The sequence below is a fragment of the Haliaeetus albicilla genome, chromosome 24 (genome assembly GCF_947461875.1).
Source record: "Haliaeetus albicilla chromosome 24, bHalAlb1.1, whole genome shotgun sequence".
Taxonomy (NCBI): domain Eukaryota; kingdom Metazoa; phylum Chordata; class Aves; order Accipitriformes; family Accipitridae; genus Haliaeetus; species Haliaeetus albicilla.
Window position 1 is genome coordinate 24,051,403 of NC_091506.1, and position 21,164 is coordinate 24,072,566.

A 21,164-nucleotide genomic window follows, 5' to 3' on the forward strand; every position below is an offset into this window, starting at 1 on the left:
TGCTGTGCAAAATGAGAAACCAAATCCATATCATGGTGTAACAGTGAGTCAGCCTGTGGTCTTTTTGCTAAAGTATTTTTCTCCTCGTAGAGGTAGTCCTCGCACAAAGAGCAAGGTTTAAACAGTTGGGTTGAAAATGATCCCTTTTCAAATGAGTGCGAAGTTCATGTCTGAACCTGACGAGAATCCCATTTACCCACACAGTAGCAGGCGAGCTTTTTATCATAAGTACCATTTGACTTTCCAGATAAAATGTTTGTTTGCTTTTTTCTTTTTACAGCTGTAAAGAGTAACATTTAGACAAATGTTTGATGGACAGATGGTCCAACGAGCTTGTATAACTTGCAAAGGTGCCTACTTGTCTACTGTAAAATGAGGTTAGCACTAAAGCGTGCTGCAGTTCTCATGCACTGTACGTGATCTAAGCCCACCTCCAACCCTCGGCCGGAGCTGGCCGCGTCTGGGGGAGGGCAGAGGCACTTACCTTCCGCCCGGCCTCGTTGTTGTGCAGGTTCATGAGCGTCCTTGCATTTTGCTTAATCTCCCGGGCATCCACAAACACTTTGGCGAATCCTATTCCGTATCTGATGTCAGCAGAGCAGCCTCCCCATTTCCATCCTTCCTCTTTATGGTACTGTCCTTGTTTTTCTTTGTCACAACCACAGTCACTCAGGTTGCCCTGTGTACAGGCAGCCGTAATTGCATGTGCTACTCCAGCAGCAATGATGGCATACGTGAACGCTGCTTCTCTGCTACCTGAAATTAAAACAGTGCCGTAAATACATTATACAACATGGTGACATTAGTTAGAAATAGATAGGCAAGTTCCTGCGGTGCAAACATCAGAAGGCTATTATTAGAAGTGCTGTAAATCTGCAGGCATAAGCAGGTCTCTACTCTTCTAAGTATTGATTTTTGTGGATGTTCACTCTCTAAAATGATAGCTCTCCATGAGGTAGTAGGAGATAAAGTATTATTTAGGCAACTTCCTATATATATATCTCCAGATAGTATTAGTAGTAGTCAAACTAAACTTTTAATAGCAAAAGGGTGGGGTGGCAAATGCTCTAGCTCAAAAAAAAAGAAGAAAAAATAGGTGGAATTGGGGGTGAGATTGCTAAAACATCCATATTCAACTTACTAAAAAATCAGGAACTTAATTCTACACTAAAAGGTATTTTTACAGGAAAACCACCTCTGCTAGAAATCTTGTTCTGAAAATATTTTAGCTGAACTGGAACATTTTTTTCACATTGTAGGTGTCACAAAGTTTTTAACACGGACATTTGTGCAAACTCAGTGAAATAAGTTTTGGGTTGAATTTCAAAATTTCTCACAGGATGGAAAAAAATCCTGGCCTGTTGTAGGTACCATGACTAAAGCAAGGCAAAGTAACAGCCTCACCAGAGGGCTCTGAGGAAGAGGTTAAGCCAGTATTATTTTGTGCAGTGTGGCTATAATGACAGGCTTCTCTTTGTCTGGGGGTGTTCTCACTTTAAATTTATGATTTAATTTATCTTCTCGAAGCTTTCTTGCATTCTGGTGTGTGGATTTCCCATGTGTGGATCCTATGGGATCTGCGAGGCTTTTGGAACCAGGGGCCACATGAACGCATAAGGAGGTTTGCAGAGGTTGCCCATCTATATCAAACAGCCCTTTAAAAATTCTTGGATCTCCCAAACTAAGAACTTACCCCTACTCTTACTTCTCCAATGACAAAATGTACCCTTGCATCAATAGGATCAGAACCAGGCTCTTCATTAGGAGAGGGCAGATGGGAAGATCAGCTTCACTTGTCCAAACACCTGCCAGTGAAGTTCTGGCAGACCTCAACTGCTGGCAATAGTTTATTATACATGAAACAAGTACATCTCTGCTGTTTATTGGATTTCACAAAAAAATAATCACTAGGGAAAGAAATCTTACAAGCACTTCATTGTCAGCTACATCCCTCTTACATATATGATCTAGATTTCTGTAGTTGTCACTAAATGGTTCTTTTAATGAAAAATACTCAATTCCTTATGGCAAGGAAGTAAAATGGAAAACAAGATAACATAATCAAAATCTGTTAATAGGCAACTTCGTGCCCTTTTATTAGCATAGGCAATATTCCCATTGATACTGCCATGCACTGTGTTTATTGAGGAACTTGTAGTCAAGTATCAGACTTCCTCAAAGGATTTCTTGTTTTCCCTTATTTAAAAAAAGAAAAACCATAAAATGTTGAATTGTTATGACTGTGGACTTTGCAGATGAGGCTTTCTAGAACTAGTGGCTTTTTATGAAAATCTGAATGTTGGACAGAAATCCCAGGCTTTGGGTGTTTTTGGAGTTGTGCTCTCAGTGCCTCTCTGCGGCCACGTGGGGAGGCCAGAGGAGGCAGGTGGAAGTGGGGTCCCACTCCAGAGTGAATCCACGAGGACCAGCCAGGGCATCTTTCTAGTTCCTTCTCCAGTTTATCCTCAACAATATCCTCACTATTTCAAGTACGACACTATGAGAAACACACTGATAAACAGGAGAAGGTACAATAAGAAGTCCCAGTTTCTCTGGCCAGAGGGGAGCAATGCATTACACCAGATTTCTGTTTCATGAAGCAGCAGATGAGACATCATCAAAAAATATTTTGAGTTGAAATTTGTGTGTAGTTCTGTTTTTCCTTTGGTTGGATGATTTCTGATCTAGCACAAGTGGTTTTCAAGATCTAGAATAAAAAACACTGCGATATTTTTATCTGACACACTCAACATTGTAAAGACTAAGCAGTTCTTTTGCTTCTTAGAGGGGAGAAAAATGTAACGCAGAGACTATAAAACTAGCACAAGCAGAATCAGAATCCAACGTCAAGCTTGATCATAAAACATGTTACACAAATTAAGTTATTTTATAAGTTTGTCTTGTTTGGGAGAAAAGTTTAGCAGCTTTTTAAAACTAAAAGTTAGGAGATTACAAGGTAAACAAAGCAAGCGTCTGGAGGAATTGATCCAGGTAGGACGTCCCTCAGTACTTGTGCAGTATTGATAAAATGGAACAGGCTTGTCACGTCTGCATCACACCGTCCCTGTTTTCCATAAACGATTCACTTTTTAAAGCTTCATTACCCTTGTCCAGCTCATAGAAATGTCAGCGTACAGGGTAGGGGTAAGCTTAGTTCATTTTGAGCCTCTTATGTGGCAGTGCTTTAGATACTAAAACAGTGTAATAGGGGGGTTGTAACCAAATGGGATAACATGAGTACATGTATTTTCCTGCCACATTTAAATAGCAAATACTACTCCTCTACTTCTGATTTCAGCAGACAGTTGAAATGCCTGGAGGATCTCAGAGGGAAACACTGCTTTAACAAGGTACGCTCAGGCAGCTGCTCCTTGCAGGCAACGGTTTGTTTCCTCTGTGCTTCTGCTGATGCTCTAGAGCAGGCTGACCAAGTACGTACTGCTCCATAGTCAGTCTAATCTGAAAATACGGGTTAGGTTGAAAGGCGCGACCCCATCACTTCTGGATTTCCAAAGATGAACAATTTGGAAAATGACCTGATATGATCCTCCTTTATTTTCTCTCTTGTCTACTTTTCAGCCTATGCTTTTTATGTGCATCTGACAGCCAACTTATACCTGTGCCTTACTTTCGCTCTGAAAATCTAGTAGTAAAAGATTCAGGATCTTAGCATTAGAACAAGGTCAGCCTTTGATATCAACACAATACTGAGACTCTCTCGTATTTAAGCTGTAGGTGATGGTGACTGTAGCATCACAAAATATTTCATAGGTGGGAACAGCACTTCTGGTTCAGGAGGACAAAGAAAGTCAGCAAAGCAGGAGAAGATGGTACAAAATACAGGGTAAGGAAAGAACAGAACTGGCAGCAATGCATCACACCATGTGAGACACAGAGCCCACTTCAGCTAATGACCAGAATAAGCAAAATACTTCTTTCCTAGCAAAAATAGATAGTTAATCAGTAGGCTGATAGTAACATCAACGGTTTCACTCTTCCATATAATCGAACACAGTGAGGAAAATCCTAATCTGCAGTCATTACCTTCTCTATCTAGCTAGAAAGATCAGACGGTAGCTGGAAGAGTAAACTAGTATGTTTTCAGCAGAGATCAGAAAAGACCTTTTGGAGAGAGTTTAAATAAAATGAACTCATTGGCATAGCCTACTCAAACTGTCTCTTGAACAATTTTCTGACCCATTTGCTAGACACATTGGGTGGAGACCCAGGAATTAAATCTTCTTGCAGACAATTCCCACTGAATCAATCCTTAATCTGCAACTGGACTCAAATCTATGATTTATTTTTTTTAATATTTGAAAAAAAAAGTAAAAATTTAATTTAAAAAATGCATATAATGAACAAATCAGTTGATCTTCGTGGGAAGATTGGTGCAAATCGTGATCCCAGATGCTGGGTCAACTTAAGAGGTTTTTGTAGAGGCTTTTCCAGCCAGTGACTTGCAAGGGTGCACATAAAACCACTTGTGATGAGTAAACTGGCAAAAAAAAGCACGACAGCTGCCTCCTGAGACCTACAGGAGTTCTGGAGAAAGGTGGAGAGTTAGCTATATGTGTACAAGAATTGTAAGCTGTCCTTTCAGCTCCCGAATGACACGTTCTTCTCATTGTCTCGAATAAGCGAAGGCTAAACACACACCAGAGCTGAACTCCAAGCATTAGAAACTTCAGGAAAGGATCTGGCAGTCTGTCAGAGGTTGCTCTGGTCATTTACAAGGCCGGTGATCCAACAGGGCCGTCTATCCATGGCAGCATTTCCAGGTATAACCTCTGTAATACCGTAAGGGATGTTCAAGCTCAGTGCGGATGCGCTGGGGCTGGTGGGGAGAGGGGAGAGGGGAGGCAGCCCCCGCTCCCGACCCCACCAGTGCCACCCACCAGCACCCGGCCTGGAATTGGGGTGTGGGCATCGATGTCTGCCTGGGTCTGCTCCCCCCATCCAGACCTGGGGCTGTCCTCCATCTAAACAAGCGCTTCAGTGCTGTATGAACACAGGGGCTTTTCCTCATGTGTCGGACGTAAGTATCTCCCCGCTCTTTCTATTTTTCCCAGAATTCAATAAGGCATGCAGTGTGTTGCGGCTCCATTTGCTTTGATGGCAGATAGCTTGGCATCCACGGCTTCCAAGCTTTCTGTAGCTCCGCTCTGCTGATGCAAATCATCCTCCAAAGCACCGGAGTCCTGTCTTTAGACCCTTCACTGGGCACCACACAGCAATCCCAAGCTGCCTTTAACTTTGTCTCTGAGCTCTGCAGAGTCAACCACCACCACGGAGTGTCAGATGTCATAAAGGGAAGCACTAAGATTATCACAGGTAAGTGCAAACATAAATATTACCAGCACGGGTGGCTGTCCTAACACTGAGCATAATTATATACAACTCATGTATATCTTGGAGCATTAATCCTGCAAACGCTCACATGCATGTCTTTGCTTTTGTGTATAAATGTTTCTGAGACTGGGCTATGGCTGATCAGCAAGTAGCCTGCCTGTGTATCAGCTGCAAAGAGTGGTCTGCATTCTGGTTTTAATTGAGCTAACTGAAGTTTAATCTTAAAATGTGAACAGTTTGTAAAAAGCTTCGTTCACACTGATTAGAAATGAGAACTTGGTTTTAAAAAGAAGCACAATACCTTGATGTTGCATGGGAAACAGGACCTAAGCCTGCAAGATACAGAGTGGATTTACTTGCAGGAAGCCGGTAGGTGCTCAGCAGTTCGGTACCTGTCAGGATCTAAGTATGTTTCTAAATAGCTTGGCCCGCCCTACCAGTCCACCTCATAAATTGACTAAGCTGTGAAATAAAAAAGACAAATTTCTATTTATCTCACTGGAAAACATGGGTTGTATTTTCTGCTATTTAAAGCCAAAGGGTCAGAGAGGGAGTTATCTGCAGTGACATGAGCTGAAATATGATTGTGAAAATATAAAGATGGAAAATACAACGTACCTTGCCAATTATGTGCCGTAGCTAACATTACTTCACATCTCTCTATAGAGGTCATAACTTACAGCTAGGAAAAATGAAGAACAGAACTCATCCTCTGCCTACTTAGGGGTGTGCCTTCTCTTTCCTTGGTAGACTATGTATGGCCTTGCAGGTTTCTTTATTTTTATCTTTCTTTAGCCTAGCATGTGTGATTAATAAAAATAGTAGCTAAAAAAAATCATTTACGTATCCCCCTCCTATTTTTCTTCCCCCTTCTGTAATGGTTCAAAGTTTTGAGGGGTTTGGTGCCTTAAAATATTGTACTGACTTGAAATGAAAAAGACAGTTCCCTGTAAGTCAGCAGCATGTTCTTTGTGAAGATTAGTACCAATAAATAAAATAAGTAGAGCTGCTCTAAGAGGCATTTGAGACTTTGGGGAGTTTAGTCACTGCCCACTTTCACAAGCTAAAGTTTGTTTCCTCAACACGTGAAATTCTTGGAGACGAAACACTCCAGGTACAGTGATTATTTTTGAAAATACCCTCTTGAAATTTAGAAAGTTACTACTCAAAGCATGTGCATTACCAAAACCACAGCTGGTATTCTGGAGTTCAAACAACAGTTTCCCCTTTTCAGATGACTCTGATCCCTCCACACCACTGCCTTTAGAAAATGCCACGTACTGACCCTGCGATAGAAGATAGCTCTTCTACCTTTCTGATGAAATGTAATCTTTTTGTTTCTCTGAGACATGTACTCACAAGACACATCTGAAGGCAGGTATGAAAACCTTCTGATGGGAATTCCAACTGCAGTGACCTTGGGGCAATGTTTTATCTTACTGTGACAGTCCCTGCTGAGAAAGATTGACTTTTTGGCATAAAACAGCATGCTGGGTTTTGGATGTTCAGGCCATATTTCAGCCTGGCCTCCGTTTTGCCTGCAAATAACTGTTCTCGTGCAAGATACTGACATTAAAAACTGGTTGTAAGGGCTGGAAACTTAGCACAGAAATGCAAATTCTGACCTTGCTTGAGTAGATAGCAAGACTCCTGTTAATTACAATATTTCTTTCCTCTATATCTCGGGGGGTTCACAACATCACTGGTTCAGAAAACAGAGTATTTATCAATCTTTCTTCTAAGTATTGACCACACTGAATAGTGCAGCAGCACTTAGAACCTAGTTTCCCCACAGACTTGTGCAGGTAATCTTCCATGCAATATAAAAACAGCAAGCATTTTCATTATGATCTACCAGTGGTTATTTACTTGGTCTGTTATTTTGTAATTCAAGAATCAAGTTTTACTCTATTGTTTTTCTTTTAACTCTACCAGACCAGTTAGGAGAATGAGCTAAATCTTGTTCTCTTTTGCATACTAGCGAAAGAGAGAGTTCCTGATAGCTACTGAACAAGCAAGTTAAGAGTTTGGCTTGTAAGATAGTTGTCATTTGTTTCAATAGGCAAGAGTGGGAATGTCCCCTCTTCCTTTACATTGTTGAAGCCGTAGAAGAAAAGTGTGTTTTAATATATGGAAACTAAATTACTGCTAAATTCAGTCCAATGGGCAGTGTAGAGCTAACAGTGTACTGTATAAAGGAAAGCTAACAGCCTCTCCTGTTTTAATGTGTACATCTAGGTACGTCTGTAATGATCCCTGAGTCAAAGGCATTGTGCACAATGTACGTAGGTACTGAGCTGGCCCGCTACGCTTAAAAGTTTTAAGACCGGTTTGTCCATGTGGATTCTTGTTTTGATTTCAGCTTTCCTTATTCACATAAGTAATGTCAGATGGATAAAGGTATCGGTGTGATTATACTGAAACATTTTTCAGTGTAAAAGAAACCAAAGAATTGATGCATTTTAGAAAGACCAGGATGAAAACTTGGTTGAAACCAGTTTTGCTGTAATGCTCTTCGGAGACCCACTACATGTCTTCATAGCCCTCAGCTGATTCCCTCTATCCTCTCCCATGCAGGGTCCATGACAGCTTCTACAAGGTTGTAGTGCCTTTCTTTTCATAGATCTGCACTGAAATGAGTTTTCCATTTTGCTGTGTCACTTTGTAGAGATGCAGTCAAACAGCTGGTATTATCTTTACTTGGCAAGTCCCATTGAATAGTGGCAATGCTGCTCAGTTATGACAAAAGGACATAGTTTTTTGCTTTCGCCCTACGATGCCAATATGGCGCTGTCCTCCAGATACCATGAAATGTATGCATGTCCTACGGCAGTTATTTGAGCTAGTTACTCCTTGGCTTGTGATTATCACAAACAGCAAAGTCACTGTTGACTACCTGTTCACCAGGCTGCACACTGCAAAATGGGCTACTAAGGCACCTGTTGAAAAGCCTTCGCCATAGCACTTGCTCTTTCTGTGATCCATCAGAGCCCAAGTATGATTTTCAGAGTCTATCAAAGGCATGTCTGGTTGCTCAGATGTTTAGGCCTGAGACACATTTCACCTGAAGAGAGGTAGGCAGGAATTTTTTGGCCTATCCTGCTTTAAAACCTTGGTTTTGATTGTGGCTGTCTTCAGGAACAGAACTGCTGACCACTGTAAACAAGTATGTTTGTTTTTAAAAGTGTCCATAATTGCAGCATTGCGTCATCTCCACGGTTATTTTAAAAATTCTCTTTGTGACTTTACATTATTAATAAAGTGTCTACAGAATTGTCTAGAAAAAAAATCCTTGTGTTGATCTTGATTGCGACTTTATCGTTTCCTGTCTTAAATGGACTAAGTCCTCAGCTGGAGTAAACTGATGTCACTTTTACTCTGTTATTTCACTTCATGTTATTGGCACTACTGTCACCAGCTCTCATGGAAAGATATCCACAGTATGTCAGTAGGGAAGAATCTCACTTTTGAAGGACAAACTAGGTAAAATGACACAAGAAACAGCGAGTATATGCTGTGCACTGGCTGGGAGCATGCTATAACAAGCTGGAAGCTCAAGCCTGTGATCACAAATACACCGTATGAAGCATGGATGAATTTAAATGGTTGCTTACTATAACTCTACAGCTAAATTATCACTAGAAGACGGATTATATGTGAGTTTGTTAAAATACAGGTACACACATGCTACAGATCAGAACAGGAAAATTTTGTTTGATGCTTTCCTTCTACTGACTTCAAAGTGTTTCACCAAGGCCAGTATCCCTGTTGCCATTTTAAAAATAGGAAAGGAGAAGCACAGAGGAGAGTGCCACGGTCCCTCAGCCACACAACAGCACAGCCACGAGGAGAACTTAGGCCTCCTGCACTACCCTGCAGTGTCAACAAGAGAATTTAAATAATCTGGGTACATTTGCATAACATTCATAAAACAGATTACCCAGTAAAGGTGAAAGTAATGAAACCTGGTTTTGAAGAGATTTAGTTCGGTGTGCCATCAAAACCATGGGTTGGGAAATAGTTCACAAGAATCTGTGGTATCCAAGGGAACTTATTTGTATGGACTAACACACGCAAATCCTATTAGCATAAGAGTTACTTAAGCACATCCTCCCAAATTGATATTAGACTTCACTCGCTGCACGCGTTCGGCAGTGCAGTGGCAAGGCGAGCCACATTACTGTCATTCTGAAGTCATATCCTAATCATAGAGCGAGTACATCAGTGCCACTCCAGAGGCAGAGCGAAGCCTCTAATCGGGAACGCGGAATGAGGTCATGTGTGGCCCACTGACTTTATTGCAAGCAGCAAGACAAAGGTGCCCCGTGTACCTCTGAGGTAATAACTTTAAGGATGCAATTGGCCGAGAAATATAATCAGCCTTTGAATACTGTAAAAGGTACTAATGTACTAGTCGCTGTTGGAATAGTATTTTGTAATACACCCCATGCCAAAGAACTGAGAATCTAGAGCTGTTGCTGCTAATTAAAAAAGCTACAAGGGTGCAGTATCTTTGCCCTAATGTTAACCTGGCTCGTTCTTGTGCACAGTGACCTTAAAATACGTCCTATAGGGTATACGGTCCTTCGTGTCACACATCTCTCTCTCCTGTTTAGCGTAAGGCACACAGGCCTGATCTCCTGTCTGTGGGCACCAAATTTGACTTAGGGCTTTATGGCACAAAGGTTTTATCCTTTTTAACCAGAGCGAAATATTAGCCTTTATTTCTCTGAACGGTAACCTAGAGCACACCCCAATACAGAGATATTAGGGAAAGAGAGAGAAATGTAGGGAACAGATGCTTTTTCCTTACAGCCGTAGAAAGATGAGCTGTGTCAGATATTCTAGGTTTCTCTACTTGCTGATAGGGAATAAGCAGAAGAACGAGGAGACAACCTGAGCAGGAGTGGTTACGTTATAATATTTCATGGTGTTTGAGAGCCTAAGTATTTTTATCCTTGAGACACCGTGCATGTCTTGTGTGCAAGTAAAATTCAACATTGCAGTTTTCAAACCTGCATAATTTTTAACCAAATTCATTTTCAAATATAAATGTATAACCTGTTTAAATTTTAAGTTTTTGGTTATTCTTTAAATGAGTTTTATAATTTGGATGCCATTCAACACTTGACTGTGTTCCGAAACCAGCGATGAATTTGCCCTATCCATCTTAGCCTCGTAATGGATAGATAGAACGTATTAAGAGTTATCACCTCAAAGACAGATCAAAGTCTACTTCCTTTAATATTGACTTTCTTTAAAAGGACCTAAATATAACCCGCTAGCTAAATAATTCAATTTTGGGAGGGGGGGGGGAACTGAGTGCATGTTTATACAATAGACCACAATAACTCTGCAGTTTTATGATTTGTTGGAGAAGAAGAAATCCTTCTCACATTTTCTGTTTAAGGAAATGTTACTCTTAGACTAAATGAGCCCAAACCTGTCAGCCATCCAAATGGACTCTTCACTGACATAAGTGGCAAACACTTGCATGGATCACTGACAGGAACAGCTCAGCTCAAGGAATAGAAACAATGAGCTAATCTGAATAAATGGTCCATTTTCAGATGTTTCACAATGTCGTGCAGGGTGGTTTTTACATTCCCTACTTGACTCACTCTGTTTGATTATCAAAGGTGTTGAAAGATTGGTAACTCACACGGGGCTTTCAAATTTAGTTGTCTTGTTCTCTTTCTGTTCTTTCCTTAAATATCTCTTAAGTTTTGGAAAATACGCACGTTGGCGTGCACACATGTGATAAAATATATGTTCAGTTAATGCCAGGCGTTCTCGGGAGTTCCAAAGCAGAGTGGCAAGGCTGTATCTCTGTGTTTCAGGAGAATGCAAGGAATGAGGTACTAGGGACGTATCCTGTCCGTATATGACTAAACGGTGCCTGGAGCCAGTCCAGTCCAGAGGGTTTCCCAGCAAGCTAGAAGCCAGGGCACAGCTGCTGTATGACTGCTTGGGGCTCTTCTAGCTTCTGTTCTCAGTCACTTCTCCCATTCTCATTAAATATCCATGTTTTCTATCACGCTAAGCATTGTTTGATGGGTTTTCAGTTTTTGCATCTACATTTTGGGTGGGGAGGAGGCACAAAGGCCTCAAGGCTGGAAACCATAGATCCCAACTTCAACTTCTGGATGCGGACTGCTGTACTGCGAGTGATTAGCTTTCAATAATGGCTCTAAAAATGGCTATACCTGTATTTGGAAAACACTTTTCCTCAGTCTTTGTATCTTAAGTGCTGTGGAATCAACAAACACTGAGGTAAGCTCCACTACAACGTGTTTTGCAGCACAGGGTTAACCTCAGCTCTGTTTCCCCAGGTATTTGTGTTTGTCATTATAAATGCTGCTTTAGTTAAGAATTTTGATGTGTTTTGTACTGTTGCGATAACTGAAAAAAAAATGGAAACTGGAAATGGGATCTTCTGCCTGTTGACAGGAACGGTTTTTGTAAATGCCCTGACATCTCAAACCAGAACACACCCGTTCTTTCTGGTGAGAGAGAGGGCACTAGGTGTAGTTGCTCTAGAATAACTAACTGTTCTCTGTGGTGGAAATCTCTAACAATGAGACCGATTGCTGGACCTTGGTCCTAAGGGGAGCGAACATCAGGCCAGTATCACCAGGTGCCTGCACCCCAGAAGCGTCATTCTAAGCCCACTCAGCATTCGGTCTCTGACCACTACCTGTAACCAGAACCAAACACCTTTTTCACATCCCTAAGTACACGAATAAGGCTGCTGTCCTGAGCGCACAAACGGAAAACCTTTCAGAAAGGATCTGTGGGAGCAGGACAGTGGTGGAAGCTAACGCATGGGGAAGTGCTTTCCTGAACGCGGCAGGGGCCACGGCAGGTACCCTGCGAGGAGGAAGCACGGGTGCCAGTCACGTTGGTAACAGCAGCCACAGCGTCCAGGTGAACTCGCCGAAGGTGACGGTCCTGCCCTGGCTGGCACAAGCTATGCAAGCCAGCCAGTCTTTCTCAGCGCCAACCCCGTGAGACTCCCCGTGTGCCCCCCTTTGGTGTCGTGTGGGTGGGGGGCCGGTCGGTAGCGAGCAGAGAGGCAACGTACCCACTTTCAGCTCCTTCCCGAAGACGGTCCTCTCTCCCAGGGCTGAGCAGTTCCAGCGCCCGTTGCGAAACTGGAACTGGCACTCGTTGATGCCCATCTGGGACCCTTCCCCGATGACGATAATAGCGTCGGGCCTGCTCTGGCAGATCGCCCGCTGCCGGGGGGCGAGACCCGGGATCTTGTTGCAGATGATGCTGGCTCCCAGGGCCACCACAGAGGAAAAACCCCTGCAACGACAAGACACCGGGGGCGGCTGGGGGGAGGCTGGTCCCGCCGGCGGCCGCAGCGCCCCGCCGCCTCCCCGCACCGCAGGGCCCGGCTTTGGCAGGTGCCCCCGGAAAACACACGCCTTTCCCCCCGTCCCTTCCCTCTCCCCCTCTCCAGAGCCAAAGCAGAGATAAGGAACACGTGGGCTCCTGCCGAAACGGGACCCGACTTCCTCGTTCGTCAATTAAAGCGCGTGCAGCGGCGTTGCGTGTCCGGGCCACGCACGGCAGCGGCCCGCCAGGGTTTTCCCTCTCCCGTCGAAGACTCGGAGGGAGGGAAGGGGGAGAACCCGAGCTCTCTGCCCCGGGGCTGCGCCGCCTCCCCCGCAGCCGGGCGCACCTGGCCGGGCCGGGCCGGGCCGGGGATGCTGCGGGAGCGGAGAGCTGCCCGCCGCCCTCCTCCCCGCTCGGTGCGGGCGGCGGCGGCTCCTCCGGCTGCAGCCGCCGAGGGATTTGCCGTGCGGGGAGGCGGAGGCCCGCCCCGAGCTGCAGGCGGCGGCAGGTAGCGGCGGGAGCCGGGCGGGGGCGAGCGCTGCCGGGGGGGGGGCACCGCAGGGCCGGGGGCGGAGAAGGGCCGGCTGCCCCGCGGGGTGGCGGGGGGGGGGGGGCGGTGGGGGTCCCCCCGGTGCCCCCCGGCGGCAGCGGCCGCCGCCCGGCCCTTCGCGGCTCCGGACATCGCCGGGGCCGCCACCTCGCCCCGCTGGAGGCTGCGCCCCCGAGGGTCGCTCCAAGGTGCGGGGACAGCTCTACCTGTCCCTTAGGAAATAATCGTGATCACCCACCACCATCATCTTCTTTTTTTTTTTTTTCCTTTTTTTTTTTTTTGAGCCTTCCCGAGTTAAATAGTAACAGGTCTGGGCAGGTTCGGCTGAGAGCGAGAGAGAGCGCAATTGTTATAAAAGAAAGACCTAAAAAAAACCCCAAAGTTACTTACCCGATCTTGATGTACACGATCCCCAGGCTCAGGAAGATGTGGAAGATCCAGCGCCTTGTTTTCCTGTTCATATTCCTGGCTTGCCGTGCCTCAGCCCAACGTGCGAAACGATGCCTGCCACGCTCCCGGCCCGCGGCCGTCTCTGGCGGAGCAGCCGCGGGTCACGGCCGCGCGGCCGAGAGGGGCAGCCCCCGCCGCGCCCCGCGCCGCCCGCCGCTGCGCGCTGGCGAGCCCCCGCGGGCACTCACCATGTCCCGCTCCGGGGCTCTCCGCTCCGGCCGCCCGGCCGCCCCTCTGGCTCGCTTTTCCCGGATCGGTATGCCTGTCACACGGAGCGCTTTATTGCCGGCAACGGATGGGCTTGCGGGACCCTCCCGAGCGCCAGCGGCTCCGGGCGCTCCCCCCGGGTTCAATGTTCGCTATCTCCCTCTCTCTCCCCCGTTTGTTGGTTGTTTTTTTTCTTTTCTTTTCCTTTTTTTTTTTTTCCTCCCTTTCTCTCTTCTTCAGCTACTTGGGCGTGTTCTCCAAAGGAGGGAGTTGTCCAGCCGGGGGGTGGGGGGGGGGAAGAAAGGCGGGGGAGGTGGGAAGAAGGGGAACCAGAACTGGCAGACGGATCACCTGCCTGCGAGGAGGCTCCCAGCGATCCTCCCGGGGCGGAGAGCGCGGCTCCTCCTGCGGGCACGGCCCGGGGGAAAGCGGCAGGGGCTCCGGGGGGTCTCACCGGGGGGCGCCCCCGGGGCTGGCCCCGGCCCGCCGGGCGGCATGGGGCCGCCGCGCTCGGCCCGCACCCCGCGCTGCTCCGCGCCGCCCGGCACCGGGGAGTCGGGGCGGGGGCGGGGGGGCTGGGGGGGGGGGGTGAAGTTTTTACTCCGCGATCGCCGCCCGTTCGCCGGGGCTGCCGAGCACCTGGGGCTGGTTTTATGCGTTCGCCCCGGCGCCCCCCCCCACGCTCCTCCCCTCGCTCTGCCTCCCCGCGTGTAACGTGCTGCTGCTCTCCCGCCCGGTTCCCGAGCCGGGATGAACCGGGGCGAGCCCCGGGCGGCCCAACAGCATCCCCGGCGGCGCGGCCGGGGGCGCCGCTCTGCCCCGCATCGGGGCGGCTTAGGCGGTACCGGCAGGTACGGAGGGGCGGCCGCCCCCCACCCACCCGCGGGCAAAGAGAAAGCCCCGTGTAGCCCGAACGCCCCGCCCGCGTACCCGCAGTCCCCTCTCCGCTTTTTTTTTTCTTTTTTAATTGATCCTTCTAACGACAAAAAGAGGGACGCTCAGCCACTCGCAGCCGGGCCCCCTGCGTGGCAGCGGGCTCACGGCAGGTGTCTGCGGGACTTGGTCGCGCCGGGTCCGAGCCCACGGGGGAAGCCGCGGCTGCCGGGGCGCTCCGCGGAGCCAGAGCCGCCTTCCTGCCGGGGGGGGGCGGCCCGGCCGAGAGGAGTATCCCGGCTCCTCGTTGCGGGAATTGACACGGATATGGTGACTATTTTATTATCCACTTAAAATATTTCAAACAGGGAGGTTACCTAAAATGATAACAGGGGTGTGGTGCGGGAATTGTTCTGCTGATAGGGTTCTTCTGCAAACAAAACAGCGGCGGCGGGACCTCAGGACCCTCCTGGGAGCCGGTCTGAAGCCCCTCCGGCGGGGCAGCGAGCGGAGCGGCTGCCCGACCCCGCCGGCTCGCCCGCACGGCCCCGCCGCTCCCCCGAACCGCTCCAGAAGGGGGGGGCGCGGGTCCGAGCGGGGGCGGGCGGCAGCCCCGCCGAGGCTGGCTGTCCCTGCTGAGTGCCCGGGGCAGGGAGGGGGCTCCCCCGCCGCCCCCCCCCTCCATCGCTCGGTGTTTCCCGGTCCAGCAGATGCTTTCGCATCACCTTTACGCCCGGCAGCCTCCCACGGCGGGCCGGACCGTCCTTCCCACGGGCGGCCGGAGCCAGCGACCGGCCGGCCGGGCCCAGGCCCTGCGTGGAGAACGACACGAAATTTGGGGAGGGGGGTCGGGGGGGGCGGTGAAGCGGCGCCCCGAGCCCCGCGGGCAGAGCCCGGCCCGGCCGCAAACTCTTTCTCGGAGCGTCCCCTGGCGGCCGCGGCGGGGGCAGCAACGCAGCCCGGGGGGGCAGCACCCGGCACCTGCGGGGCGTTTGGGGCGGTGGGAGCCGCTGCCCCGCGGGTTTTGCAGCCTCGAGTGGAATAAAGCGGGCGCCTGGCCCTGGGAGCGCGCCCAGGCCAGAGCGCACAGCCTATCCTCACGAATATAAGGCAGCATATTTTAATGGGGAGTAAACTCGAGGCTTAGCGCGCGTCCTCTTTTGGAGGGAGGGAAAAGGAAAGCGCTAGTAAGAGAGAGGCAGGAAGGCATTATTCCAATTCGTGTTTTTCTATCGTCGCCTTAGATCGGCAAGAAACATACTGTGTTGATGCTAAAAGCGAGCCCAGCCCCAGCTATCCTGCCGGGACAGGCACCTTGCGCTGGGCACCGGCACCGCTGCGGCTGCATGTGCGGGGCAGCGATGGGCACAGGTTGTAACACCCGGAGGATTTTGGAGAACTGGCGTACCCTGCACACACCGCGCTCCTACAGCAACACAGAGCCGCTCACCTAGCTCCCGTGAGGTATACAGGCCAGTGGTTTAGGCAAGGTGGGGTGGTCCTGCATGAAGCAGCAGTATAACATAAGTTTTATCAGTTCTGTAAGGAAATGCGGATGTGCTCAGCGTGCTGCCCTCTTTGCACATCAAGCAGAAATTTTCCAAGTGTCAGAACGTGCCCTGTCATTGCAGCCAGTCACTAAAGCATGTATTTTGCCTGTGCGGATTTGTGAATGAAGGTTTTTATTTTTTGGTCTGTATATAGCTCACACAATGATGTCCTGATCCACCACGTGGGCTCCTAAGGGCTAGGGCCATCCAAAACAGCCAGCAAATAAATACTGCAGGTGAGCAATAGAGCTGCTGCTGAAGAGGACTCGGGGACACAGGGTGGAGGTGGGGGTTGTTGCTTTTTTTGCTCCTCTTAGTACAATTGGTCACGCTGGTTCAATAGTCCTTGAGAAGAAATGGGCGCAAAAAGTCTCAGGAGTCTCATCCAGAAACTAAACCTGCTTTCCAAAGAACAAATCTACCCCAAAGTGAACCTCTGAACACTAAAATAATGGGGAGGGCATTTTACATTTGCTTCAGAGTTTCGGTCCATGTTGCCCACTATGGTGATCTGGCACATAATCATGGTCTAGGAGCTCTTTAGGCTTCATTTGTGCTTTTTTTTTTTTTTTTTTTTTTTCCTGATGCTGAAGCTAGAGATATTTTGCCTAATTCAACCTCAGCAAGTCATCCGTTTAAACACAGCACAGGGGGGTGGGATAGGTCAAGGCTGAGCAAATTGTTTTCTCAGGGTTCAGTAAGAGCGGAAAATGGCAAAGCCTCCTCAGAAAATGAAGATAAATAATTTACTGGACCAATCAATGACTTTCTCTTACCCTGCTCCTAAAAAAAATTGTGACCTAGATACATGTGAGCCTGTGTGCATGTGTGCGTGCGCATATGAAGCATACATAAAATAACATTCCTGTGCAGATTACAGAAGGGTGGTTTGTCTTGTTTGGCAAAGTTTCTCAAACATTTTAATCACCGTTTAAAATGTTGTAGACCTTAAATGGTCCTTCCAACCATGTGGTCTTTCCAGTGGTCTATAGTAAGTAATCTTTACCTACCACCTGTTTTACAGTGCATATATATCCAGCTTCCTTTTTTACACTATGTATTTATTACTTTCTAATCTGCTGCATAATAAAATCAATATGAGGCATTATGATAAATTATTCTGTTTCTCTTAACAGAGTACAGCAATCAGTTTTAGGCAAATTGGCAAATTAATGCAAAACTTGGAACAACGCTTAGAAATTAATGACAGAAAAATAGGAATCGGGAGATTGCCCGTGGCAATAGAAATGAACTTGAAACCGTGGTCTTAAAAGGGTTAAAGAGAAATCCCAGAGCTCCTGGTTCATAAGACGATGTCTGCAGCTCTCTGGATTCTTCCCTTGGAAGAACTCTGCAGTCTCTTTGCAGGAACTCACGATGCAGCTCTCGCTACTCCATGAAGCGCAGTGGTCCGCATCGTCAAAGGGGCAGGCACATTGGTCTGACCCTGCAAGAGAGAGTCGGAGGCAGCCGGGGCAGTCAGGCTCACCCTGCTCCTGGGGAATGCCCCCGGTGTGTGGTCAGCAGCCCTTCGAGCAGACATCGGGCAGCCTGGCCAGACCGGGATGCAGCCCTTGCTTGGCGCGGGCTGGCAGACGGACCGGGATACCCCGCCGGGCATTCACAGTGGAGCTCCGGAGAATGTGGGAGGCCAGGGCGAGGCAGAGGGTCTCCACCAGCCTGAAATTACAGGTCCTATGTACGAGTCTTGTGTGTGTGTCCTGGGAGAGAGCAGTCAGCCCACCCCACCGCCCAGCCTGCAGGCCAGCGGACGCCGTATTTTGCCCACAGTGGACGAGGAGAACCCCTGAGAGACTGTTTCATCCCAGGCTGTGGCAGAAGGAGGGTTGGTGCATGGCAGTTTCTGACTTGTAGCCTGCTCTGGGCCACGGCGCTTGCCTGTCTCTCCTGAGATGCTCACTGCTGTGAGGAAACTTACCCTCAAGCAGAGCGAATAGTTTTATTCCAGATATGATCTGTTCGCTCTCACCTTTTACTACCCATGTCTTTATTTAGCAGCAGCAGCTTTCTTCTGAACAAAGAGTAGGCCCAAGCTACACCCTTGAGCCATCCATCACTTGTTGCCACAATGGTGTTTCTATTGTTAATTGTTTGTCAGGGTTGCTTTTGGGGGTTACGCAGTGCAATGATTTAGTACGCTGGCTAATCAGCTCTGAAAATGTACTCTCAAAATAAATTGGATCAAAAAAAGAAGCTTGAAAAGTCTGTTGGTCTCAATACAGTCCTTCTGCACTCCCCTCACAAAACCACAACTGGATCCAATAGTTCCCTCTAGTTCAAGAGAGTCACTGCTGCTTCTCCTTTTCATAGGAGATTCACTCCTATGAAACTGCTGGTTTCTGCACTGGCATGGGTTAGTGAAGCAAGTAAGGAAGTTTGCACAGTGCCTGTCTGCTCAGTGTGTGGTGATGGTCAAGGTTATTAATGTCTCATTTTTCATAAGCATAAAGAAATACAAGAAACGTACCCACGTAAGATGAAAAAGAAAGGTTGTCTGTCTTTTTTGTTGTTTTTTTTTTTTTTAAGATGGCCTCTGATAACATGAATTCACAAGGGAGAGTGTGGTTAAAAGCCCATTTTGTAACTAGATCCTAGATGCACATACCATCAATACTCCAACTCTGGCTCCCTTTTATCAGACTAATCATAGCCGCACTGTTTTGTTGTCAAAACATCTCCTGTAGAAGTCAGACTAGAGAGTCCTTTCAGCAGCAAAAAATGTGAGGTTAATATGCCGATGCTCCCTGTATTAAGAATCTCCTACCTCCTAAAAGGGTGCTTAAAAAAATACAATAAATAAACAAACAACATTCGCAAAGCCAGTTAATTTCCTGGGCTCTTCTTGGCCCACTCCTGCAATACAGCATATCATCAGCAACCACAGTAACTTCTCAGTTTACAGATGTATTCATGGGACTGCAAAATGAGCAATAAATAGCCCTCTGCAGGGTTCTTCTCTGCAAGGAGTAAATTACGTGAGGAGCTGCGGTGGGTCAGAGCTCAGGAAGGGCGAGAGCCGCCTTCCCCGCCTGACCGCGCCGCCGGAGCGGGGCAGGTTTCCAGAGCAAGTCTTGTCTGGTTTTGCACCCTCGCGGCAATAAAAAGGCGACGCGTGCCTTGTCATGGTCCATCGCCTTGTGATCAATTGGCCTGGTGATGTGAACAGGTATCTGGCAAGCTCAGGGCAGGGGTCTGAGAAACCCGGAGGAGGTTTACCCCCTTGGAGAGGGAAGCTCAGACCCCCAGGTCTGCTCCAGGTGGGCCCCAGCCAAGCCAGGCAGGTGGTGACCTCAGCAATTAGTGCCAGCCAGCAGGCAGAAGAAGTTTAGGCAAGCACATGTATTGGGGAGCTAATTACCTGCAACTTCATCTCATTAGTAACTGATGGGCTCAGAGTGTTTTAGGAGCTAGATGAGGAGGGAGATGGATGACTGGCAACTGGCAGAGGATTTGGGGAAAGGAAAGAGTTGCTCTGTTTGGGTGATTTGGAGAAACAGACCTCTTTTTGTCAGTCATTCTGAGCCAAGTCCATGAATCCCACTAGTCTCCATCTCCTATGCCTTCAAGCAACGTGCAAGTGTCACCAGGTGCCCACTGAACACCATGTAGAGACCTCCAGTTCTACAATGGCTCATTTTTTTTCTCTTTTCACCTTTTGTCCTCTGACTGGTATAAACACAGCTATTTGTTCACAGGGATGCTGCTCATCCAGGGTTTTTTTTCGTTTTTGTTTTCCTGCACAGTTTCTTTGGGAGACTTTTCTGATTCTTCCCTATAACAAGTCACTTGTTACAAACACACTGGGGAATATGTTGCATTTGAAAAAAAATAATATTCCTTAGTTATCACAACATGTACTTAGGCAAATACTATTTTTGCCTTTTTTTGGGAAAAAAAAAAAAAAACACCAAAAAAAACAAGCCCTGACATTTCCTTTATGCATTTATTAATGGACACAGAGGTGAAAAGATGAACTGTCAAAGCAGATTATTTGTTGCCAAAGAAAGGTCTTAAACACCATGGATCTGATCCAGCAAATATGACACAGTCTTCCAGGCAGCGTAAGAACCAGAGAGCGACAGATGCTGTTAAAAGAAGGTATTTCCAAAGCCAACAGATTCTCCCCAAGCCGACAGAGAGATGGAGTAGGCAATAGCACGCATGGAGGAAAGAGAGCTGCGCTGCAAAACGGGATGTGAAACGTGCGTCTTTGCGAGCCGTGGCCGGCTGGTCTTGAGTAAGAAGTCCTGCTGGTGTATCTTCTGGTGACAAAACCTGCTGGGTACCAGTGATTTGCCACAGAATATGCTGAACTCTTGACAGTTGCTCGCAGCACTGGGGCAGCGAGTGGGAAGGATGAAGCAGGGCTGTGCTTGACGCTGGTGGCTGCAACGTGAGCTCTTTGTTGGACAAACTGATCGTGAGTGTGGTGATGTGCAAAGCAGATAGCTCGTGTGGCTGGGTGGAGAACAGCAGCGTGGACAACAAGGGTGTTGTCTATTCCCCGAATGTGTGCAGGGCGGAGTCACAAAATTGTGTATGGGAAGGGGTAACAAATAGCATGAGGAAATCATGTGGAGATCAGGGGAAGCAAACTCCTGTTCATGGCAGGAAGGAGAGAAAGGGTGGAGAAAGTGGAATGATGGGGAGGAAGGCACAGGAAGACACAGGTCTACTTTTTGTTCTGATGAAGACTGACCTTGGACTAACACATATTTACAAATATGACAATCAGCAGAAGTCATTTTGAGACTATTACTACTATTGATAAGATTAATATCACTAAAATTACAGCTAGAGTTAAAAGGATAGAGCTC

At 47.7% G+C, this 21,164-nt stretch overlaps 1 protein-coding gene across 2 annotated transcripts in view; it reads right to left on the reverse strand.

The window, feature by feature from the left end:
* WNT7A (Wnt family member 7A) overlaps positions 1-15,118 on the reverse strand; it is a 40,668-nt gene extending 25,550 nt beyond the window's left edge. For both annotated transcript variants that reach the window (XR_011322024.1, XM_069769858.1), the window contains exons 1-3: positions 13,637-15,118; positions 12,437-12,663; positions 485-756 (exon numbers count right to left, since the gene is read on the reverse strand). Coding sequence is in view for 1 of the 2 variants with exons in the window: in XM_069769858.1 (XP_069625959.1) it covers positions 485-756; positions 12,437-12,663; positions 13,637-13,707 (570 nt within the window). In the remaining variant the exon portion in view is untranslated. The remainder of the gene's footprint in view (positions 1-484; positions 757-12,436; positions 12,664-13,636) is intronic.
* Positions 15,119-21,164: the final 6,046 nt, after the last annotated feature.